The sequence below is a fragment of the Arachis hypogaea genome, chromosome 13, assembly GCF_003086295.3.
Source record: "Arachis hypogaea cultivar Tifrunner chromosome 13, arahy.Tifrunner.gnm2.J5K5, whole genome shotgun sequence".
NCBI lineage: Eukaryota > Viridiplantae > Streptophyta > Magnoliopsida > Fabales > Fabaceae > Arachis > Arachis hypogaea.
Window position 1 is genome coordinate 112,491,640 of NC_092048.1, and position 9,651 is coordinate 112,501,290.

Here is a 9,651-nt window from a genome sequence, read left to right on the forward strand (position 1 = left end):
TAATACATAATAATAGAGGAAAGCCGAAGGCAATCCTAGAACTTCCTCCAGATAAAATCAGAGCTTATAAACAAGCTAAACCATAAAGGGCATCTGACTAAAGATCCTTCAGTCTAACTAATACTTCCCTTTCCAATTCCTTCAGACCTCCCAACCACCAGCAGGAGTATAATATAGCAAACACAGTTATATTAGACAAGAGATTTACAAATAGGAACAGATAAGGCATTTAGACAATTAGCAAGTAATATGCAGTCAAATAGGCAATCTCAAACAATTCATATAGTATGCATATGATGAATGCCTGTCCCTAGTGGCTGATGATATCATCTGTCAGTTATAGAGCCAGCCCGACAAGTCCTGGTAGCTAACCATTGGATTGTCCCTCTGTCGCGCATCCCCAACTCGAGTTATACTCATCATAAACTTGATCATAATCATGATCCATATCCATCACCCTCACTGGTGAATATTTACGGGGGCGAGCTCATCCGGGACTTTCACAGTGCTCGGCCACACTTACGACATAGGGACAAAAGAGCTTCGAGTCTCAACTTGGAGCACGTGGTGGCTAGCCACTGCTTTCTCCCAGGGAAACTCTCATCTCCAATAGTGGAAGTACAACATTCACAAATCATTCAACAGCATATATGCATTTATACTTAGCCATAATCATGGCTCTGCCGTAACACGACAATAATCTAGCCATCCGGCTCACGGTTAAATCCATAACCAGCCAATTCATTAACAATTACGGCCCTTCGGCCACTACAAAAAAATTTGGTAAAAACGGCGGTTATTTTTGGTATTTACGGCGGTTTGAACCGCCATTATTACCAAGAATGGCGGTTTTGTAAAGCGACGTAATTCTGGGCGCCATTCTGGTTATTACGGCGGTTTTTTAAAAACCGCCACAATTCCTTGGGATAAAACGGCGGTTTTTGAATAGGTTAAAATGGCGGTTGAAACCGCCGTTATTTCCTGGGTTAAAACGGCAGTTTTTGGATAGGTTAAAACGGCGGGTTGAACCGCCATTATTACCCTAACAGAGTGGCATTTTGGTTGGTTAAAATGGCATTTTTGGATAGGTTAAAACGGTGGTTTGAACCGCCATTATTACCCTGATAGAGTGACATTTTGGTTGGTTAAAACGGCAATTTTTTGATAGGTTAAAATGGCAGTTTGAGCTGCTATTATTACCCTGACAGAGTGACTTTTGGTTGGTTAAAATGGCATTTTGAAATGCCGTTTTTACCCTAACAGTGCCATTTTTATAGTTAAAATGGCATTTGAAACTGCCATTTTTACCAAGTTAAAATGACATTTCATGTTATTTAAAATGACAGTTATAAACTGTTCTTTTTATTGGATAAAAATGACATTTTTTATTATTTAAAAGGGTAATATTTACCGTTGTTCTTATCGTTCTAAAAAAATAATTTTTTTATTAAATTCCACAATAACAAAATCATAATCCATAGATAATATTATATAACTCAAAGTATTAAACATAATATATGATTTTAGTGTTACAAATCAAAAGTAATAACTCCTATACAAAATATCAAACTAAATAAATACTAACTAGCTATCTAGAAACCCTAATGTTGCTGCTGCTGCTGGGTGTATGAAGAGAAATCAAGCTCCACTGATCCAAATGTGTCCATCACTCGCCCCAAGCATTCTTCTTCCGCTAGACGAACCTTTGAGTTGATAAACCAGTTTGAAACCTGCTTCATTCATTTCCAGACATACATTTACATTTTAATTGACAATGCCCTCTACCTACCATAATAATTGAATGCGAAAAGAAAGAGATGGACGTGCCTGGCTTCTTGATAGGCCAGTTTGGCGGGCTAGAATATGTTTATCAACGTCGCTTGGGTAACTGCAAGGAATGAAGGTCCAAATAGACGACCTTAGCTTCCATTGAATTAACGTGACATACATGCATAGTAATTATATTAATTGTAACATGGATGGGAATAATGGTCCCTTAGATGAGATTATACACTGAAATTATAGCATATATATCGAAAATAACATATATGGTAACATAGCTCTTTCCAAACCCATAGTAACATGCTACGAGGAACTTCTAAAGCCCTAAATCAAGTTCGATCAAGATTTGATAGTGACTTTTAAGGCATAAACCAACACTACAAAAGGCTAAAACAATGAATTAGCTTTATCTCGTGCCAAGTTAGAAAACACCATTTAGATAAAGCTTAATTTCTACTCCATAAATCCCTGAACATGTAAAAATACTCATTAACATATTATTCACTCACAGTGCTTGATTTGCAGAAGAGGCTCTTCGGAACTACCAAGCTATTGTGTTGACTTGCACCAGGATCTAATATCATAAAATCAATCATAAGCATATGTTCAGCATTTCCTTTCTTATTTCAAAGCATGCATAAATAACACTTTTTCTAAAAACCACACTTTAGTCATTTTCATACTCCAAAATATATAAACAATCAAATACATTCAAACTCTTGTATTAATCTACCAAGAAAGAGAGGTACTTATGGATGGAGGAAATGCTCAAAGAGCCAAGCACGGAGAACAGAAACGGAGCGCTCGGGAAGGCCACGCTGAGGTTTCCATGGATGAGTTTCCATCATGCTCATTTGCTGGAATGCCCTTTGCTGCCTCAAAGCTTGGTCAATGATCTTCAGTCTCAGGGTTTTTCCCTTGGTGGTGCCTGCTGCAACTGGATCTTTCTCTCACATGGCCTTTTTTGTCGCTTGAATCTGCCCCATTATTGCATCCTTCAGGTTCCTAAAATATTTAGACATGGCTTTCTGTGCCAAAGCCGTGTAAACCGTGGCAGCACCGTTTCCAGCCACCGCCTCAAAGGAAGACACCACTGCCTTCATCTGAATCTGGTAATTCTTATATCTCCTGTCAACCTTCACAAACACAAAAATAATGAGTTAAAAGATCTTTTTACTTTGATTTAACAATACAATACTAGATTAAAAAGGGGGAATAGGAAATGACATGTTTGGCAATAAAAGAAAAAAGGGTAAGTTATTGTCACGAGGTGGTGGCATTAACAAAAAGGCCCACATTGGCTGCTTAGTTAGTTCAAAGAATCCCCAATACAATCCCATCAATCAAACCATCAAAAAGTTAGCTAGCTAGGGACCTCACTAGGGTTGATTTGCATTGATAGATACTAATAATTCACATACGGAATAAAGACCATTTGACTTGCACCTTTTCTTTTCCATAGGAAACACATACGCACATACCTCTTCAAGCATGGAAAGCAGTATGGTCTTTCGCTTTTGCAGCTCGACGAATTCAATAGAAGTATTTAATTCATAGATAAAGTGTTATGGCCTCAACATACAGCAGAAACAAGACAATTTCATCCTAAATTCATAGAAAGATAAAGTGAAAATGCTTGGACATCTCAAATATATAAAGACAGTTTTCTCCTCATTCTTCCCCATCCAAAAGATAAATTCCTACTTTAAAAAAGAAAAAAACAATCAATTATTCTTAAAAGAAAACCTATTTGAATACAAATCCACTTAAAAGAAACACAATAGTTGCTAATCAAATATTCTGAGAGCATAAATCTTACATCACAAGTCTTCACAAGCTGAGAAATTGTGTTCTTGTTCAGCTTTCCACTTATTGCTCTACAAAAAACCAACACACAAATAGCCAGGAATCTGATTAGCAATGCCGATGGGAAAGTGTAAAATAGGTTCGGAATGTATGAATCTGAGAAAACCTGTTCATGAAGCTTGATAAGTTCAAACAGAGAGTTTATCAAAGCCTCTACAGCACCAGCTGCCATTCCAGCCAAAAGAGCATCAGAAGTAGAAACATAATTATCTTCCACCGATCTGCCAAAAATGTAATTGAGCACCAAACTCATTCTCCAAGAAAAATGTGTCACAAAATAACAATATAACTATATAATTCACAAATATCAAACTCCAAAAGATACTATTCAATTTTGAAAACCCAAGTCAATTTCCTTGAGGTCAACTAATCAAGGAATGCAGCTTCAGCCAATGCAGCCAAAAGGGTTCCATTTCTTGCACCATCATTCGTAACAGCATATTCACTAACAAACACATGCATTAAAGCCAATAGACAAAGTTGATCCTTCATTTATCAAATGCATATATATAAATAAAGAATCCATAAATAATAATTCCACTAAAGAAATTAAAAGTAAGCAATATAATCAAACCTTTAGACCTGATCTTGATGTCTTGTCAAATACTCAGTATTTGGAAAACATGTCCATAGAATTATTTGGATATATCTAACAAATTAAAAAAATCACTAAATATGGCAAGCTAAAAGAGAATAAAGTTTAGTAGTTATTAGTTTAGTTGAAAAATTACATGGAAATCAAAGAGATCAGCAGGGTGACTTAATGGCATTTTAGAACCATCACAATTTGAGATAATCCGAATCTCTGGATAAGCACGTTTTATAGCATTATAGAACTTAAAGTACTTTTCTGCTCAGTCAAAATAAATAAATAAATAAATACAAAAGATAAATAAATAAAGTAGCTAATAATAATCATAGGCAAAATAAATTAAAGAATGATTGCCTTGATACTGCACTTCATGATGAGGAAAATAATTTTCATTTCCAACAGCAACAAATTTGAAATCGAATGGTTCAGGATGTCCCATAGAAGGTCTAACAGATCCCCACTTTGAAGAGGGAGAACCTTTAGCTAAATTTCATAAATGAAAATTATATTCAACTTCCCATAAAAATTATATCAAAACTTCAAGCATAATTTTTCACAAACATCGACATGGTAAATGTTAAAAACCCCATCACCACTGACCAAGAGTATGAATGCTTTCCAAACTGCAAAAAGAAGGTAATAATTATATTCTTTCATTGCTTAATTATTACATGAAAATTCAATTAATTAATTCACATTTGTACCTACATTACTTTCAAGGGTGGCATTGCTTTCAATTCCAGATCTTATGTACCTAAGCACTTTCTCAAATTGCTTTGTGTCAATCTGAGATTTGAATTTCACCCAATTAATTACATGCATCAGAGTCAACTATTCTAAAAACAGAGGAGTGAATAGATTAGAATAGAGAGCATGCAGCACCTGAGGGCCTTGTTTAACACCCTTCTTGAATGGATCACCAACAACGCGTCTCAAAGCACGTTTCTTTGACTTCTCCAAGAACTCATCATAGATATGTGATGAACGGATATTTTATACGCTTTTTGGGGTTAATTTCATATAGTTTTGGGTATGTTCTAGTTAGTTTTTAGTCTATTTTCATTAGTTTTTAGGAAAAATTCATATTTCTGGACTTTACTATGAGTTGTGTGTTTTTCTATAATTTCAGGTATTTTTCTGGCTGAAATTGAAGGAGCTGAGCAAAAATCTGATTCAGGCTGAAAAAGGACTGCTGATGCTGTTGGATTCTGACCTCCCTGCACTCAAAGTGGATTTTCTGGAGCTACAGAACTCGAAATGGCATGCTTTCAATTGCGTTGGAAAGTAGACATCCAGGGCTTTCCAGCAATATATAATAGTCCATACTTTACACAAGGATAGATGATGTAAACTGGCGTTCAACGCCAGTTCTCTGCCCAATTCTGGCGTCCAGCGCCAGAAAAGGATCAAAAGCTGGAGTTGAACACCCAAACTGGCACAAAAACTGGCGTTCAACTCCACAAATGGCCTCTGCACGTGAATTTCTTAAATCTCAGCCCCAGCACACACCAAGTGGGCCCTAGAAGTGGATCTCTGCATCATCCATCATAGTTTACTCATTTTTTGTAAACCTAGGCTACTAGTTTAGTATTTAAACAACTTTTAGAGACTTATTTTGCATCTCATGACAATTTAGATCTAAACTTTGTAATCTTTGATGGCATGAGTCTCTAAACTCCATTGTTGGGGGTGAGGAGCTCTGCTGTGTCTCGATGAATTAATGCAAGTATTTCTGTTTTCTATTCAAACACGCTTGTTCCTATCTAAGATGTTCATTCGCGCTTAACTGTGATGAAGGTGATGATCCGTGACACTCATCACCATTCTCAACCCATGAACGTGTGCCTGACAACCACCTCCGTTCTATATCAGATTGAATGAGTATCTCTTAGATCTCTTAATCAGAATCTTCGTGGTATAAGCTAGAATTGATGGCGGCATTCATGAGAATCCGGAAAGTCTAAACCTTGTCTGTGGTATTCCGAGTAGGATTCAAGGATTGAATGACTGTGACGAGCTTCAAACTCCTGAAGGCTGGGCGTTAGTGACAAACGCAAAGGAATCAAGGGATTCTATTCCAACCGGATCGAGAACCAACCGGTGATTAGCCGTGCTGTGACAGAGCGCGTGAGCGTAGTTTTCACTGGAAGAATGGAAGGTAGCCATTGACAACGGTGATCCACCAACACAGCTTGCCATAGGAGGACGTGCGTGCGTGAACAAGAAGACAGAGGAAAGTTGAGATTCAGAAGACAAAGCATCTCCAAAACTCCAACATATTCTCCATTACTGCACAACAAGTAACCTTTAATCCATGCTCTCTTGTTTAATTGCAATTCAACTGATAAACATAATTGACTTCCTGACTAAGATTTACAAGATAACCATAGATTGCTTCAAACCAACAATCTCCGTGGGATTCGACCCTTACTCACGTGAGGTATTACTTGGACGACCCAGTGCACTTGCTGGTCAGTGGTACGAGTTGTGAAAAGTGTGATTCACAATTTGTGCACCAAGTTTTTGGCACCGTTGCCGGGGATTGTTCATGTTTGGACAACTAACGGTTTATTTTGTTGCTTAGATTAGAAAAAATTTCTCCTTTTTTTGTTTAGAGTCTCTTATTATTGTCGTGTTAAAATTTTAGAACCCTTATTTTCTTTTTAAAATCTTTTTCAAAAAAATAATTTTTCTACTAAATTCTGTGCCAAACTTTAAGTTTGGTGTTTTCTTGTTAATTTTTCTTAAAATTTTCAAAAATTTATTTTGGTTTTCAAAAAAAATTTTAAGTTTGGTGTTCGTCCTTCATGTTCTTGTGTTCTTGTGAGTCTTCAAAGTGTTCTTGAGTTTTTCTTGTGTCTTGATCTTAAAATTTTTAAGTTTGGTGTTCCTTGGTGTTTTCCCTCCAAAATTTTTGAAAATAAGGAGCATTAGATCTAAAAATTTTAAATCTTGTGCTATCTTATTGTTTTTTCTTTCCTCTTAAAAATCAAAAATATCTTTTCTCCCTACTTTAAAAACAATTTTTCGAAATATATTTCTAAAAATTCAGATTTTTATTTCAAAATTTAAAACTTTTTTTTTCAAAATCATCATATCCTTTTCAAAACTTCCTAACCACTTTCTCTCTCCTCAGTTTTTTGAAAATCTTCACTCAATTTTTATTTATTTTAATTTATTTCATTTTCGAAATAAATATATAAATAAATAAATAAAAATATTTTTTTCTATTTTACATCATCTCCCTTTCTCCATCATGGACCTAAGCGGAAATGAACAGTCCAGGAGGACTCTGGGGTCATATTCTAACCCCTCTACTGCTTCATATGGGAGTAGTATCTGCATACCTTCCATTGGAGTCAGTAGCTTTGAGTTGAATCCTCAGCTCATTATCATGGTGCAGCAAAGTTGCCAGTATTCCGGTCTTCCACAGGAAGAACCTACAGAGTTTCTGGCACAGTTTCTAGAGATTGCTGACACAGTACATGATAAAGAAATAGATCAGGATGTCTACAGACTATTACTGTTTCCATTTGCTATAAAAGATCAAGCTAAGAGGTGGTTGAATAACCAACCTAAGGCCAGCATAAAGACATAGAAACAGTTGACAGAAAAATTCCTGAATCAGTATTTTCCCCCAAAACGGATGACACAGCTAAGGCTGGACATCCAAGGCTTTAAACAAGGAGATAATGAATCTCTTTATGATGCCTGGCAAAGATACAGAGAGATGCTACGAAAATGCCCCTCTGAAATGTTTTCAGAGTGGGTTCAGTTAGACATCTTCTATTATGGGCTTGCAGAAGGAGCTCAGATGTCTCTTGATTACTCAGCTGGTGGATCTATCCACATGAGAAAGACAATTGAAGAGGCTCAAGAGCTCATTGATACAGTTGCCAGGAATCAGCATCTGTACCTAAGCAATGACTCTTCCATGAAAGCAGAGGTTAAGACAGCAACTGCTGAACTCAGTCCTATAAAACAAGCTGCTGAATTCAATCAGCAATTGGACTTTCTAACAAAGCAGTTAGCTGAATTCAAAGAAAGGTTACAAGAGACAAGGATGGCTAATATACATATGGACGAACAGTTTAAGCAAACAAAGCAGCAGCTGTCAAGACAAATAACAGAAGAATGCCAAGCAGTTCAATTAAGAAGTGGGAAAACATTAAATACCCCACCTCAAGGCAGCAAATAGCTAAGGAATGAGCAAACCACCCAAAATTCACCTGAGGACAGTAAGAGCCCAGGAAAAAATAATTCTGGCACTAAAACGCCAGAAAATTGGTGGAAGGCTAGCGCTGAACGCCCAGACCATGCCCAAAACTGGCGTTCAACGCCAGAAACAAGGCAAAACTGGCGTTCAACGCCAGAAATGGGCAAGGATCTGGCGTTGAACGCCCAAACTGGGCAAGATCTGGCGCTGAACGCCCAAAATGGGCACAATTCTGGCGTTCAGACGCCAGGAACAGACAAGGAGTTGGCGTCTAACGTCACTCCAGTTTCTACTTCTGGCACTCAATTGCCAGTGAGGGATCAGACACACACAAATACTGATAACAACCCCTCTAAAAAGGCTTCTTCAACCACTTCTGTAGGCAATAAACCTACAGCAACTAAGGTTGAAGAATATAAAGCCAAGATACCTTATCCTCAAAAACTCCGGAAAGAGGAGCAGGATAAGCAATTTGCTCGCTTCGCAGATCACCTCAGGACTCTTGAAATAAAGATTCCATTTGCAGAAGCACTTGAGCAAATACCTTCTTATGCCAAGTTCATGAAAGAGATCTTGAGTCATAAAAAGGATTGGAGAGAAACAGAAAGAGTTCTCCTCACTGAAGAATGCAGTGCAGTCATTCTGAAGAGCTTTCCTGAAAAGCTTAAAGACCCTGGGAGTTTTCTGATACCATGCATATTAGAAGGTAATTGCACCAAGACAGCTTTATGCGATCTTGGGGCAAGTATCAACTTAATACCTGCATCCACTATCAGAAAGCTTGGCTTAACTGACGAAGTTAAACCGACCCGGATATGTCTCCAACTTGCTGATGGCTCCACTAAATACCCATCAGGCGTGATTGAAGACATGATTGTCAGGGTTGGGCCATTTGCCTTTCCCACTGACTTTGTTGTGATGGAAATGGAAGAGTACAAGAGTGCTACTCTCATTCTAGGAAGACCCTTCCTAGCAACTGGACGATCCCTCATTGACGTCCAACAGGGGGAAATAACCCTGAGAGTCAATGATGATGAGTTCAAGTTGAATGCTGTCAAGGCCATGCAGCATCCAGACACATCAACAAACTGCATGAAAGTTGATCTTATTGACTCTTTGGTAGAAGAGATCAACATGGCTGAGAGTCTCGAATCAGAGTTGGAACATATCTTTAAAGATGTTCAGCCTGATTTGG

General features: G+C 37.5%; 1 protein-coding gene across 1 annotated transcript; it reads right to left on the minus strand.

The window, feature by feature from the left end:
• Nucleotides 1-4,014: 4,014 nt before the first annotated feature.
• Nucleotides 4,015-5,062, minus strand: LOC140177677 (alpha-L-arabinofuranosidase 2-like). The gene is made up of 4 exons (XM_072210826.1): nucleotides 4,945-5,062; nucleotides 4,595-4,723; nucleotides 4,380-4,498; nucleotides 4,015-4,134 (listed from the first exon to the last, which is right to left on the minus strand). Exons 1-4 carry the CDS (start codon nucleotides 5,060-5,062, stop codon nucleotides 4,015-4,017), a joined length of 486 nt encoding a protein of 161 aa, XP_072066927.1.
• Between the last annotated feature and the right edge of the window lie 4,589 nt (nucleotides 5,063-9,651).

What these genes read in the sequence shown, in the direction of transcription:
- LOC140177677 (XM_072210826.1), bottom strand. Translation starts at nt 5,062, where the DNA reads ATGCATGTAATTAATTGGGTGAAATTCAAATCTCAGATTGACACAAAG. An exon ending in CACCCTTGAAAGTAATGTAG is followed by an intron (nt 4,724 to 4,944) that starts GTACAAATGTGA and finishes TATGAAATTTAG; the next exon opens with CTAAAGGTTCTCCCTCTTCA. An exon ending in TCATGAAGTGCAGTATCAAG is followed by an intron (nt 4,499 to 4,594) that starts GCAATCATTCTT and finishes TTGACTGAGCAG; the next exon opens with AAAAGTACTTTAAGTTCTAT.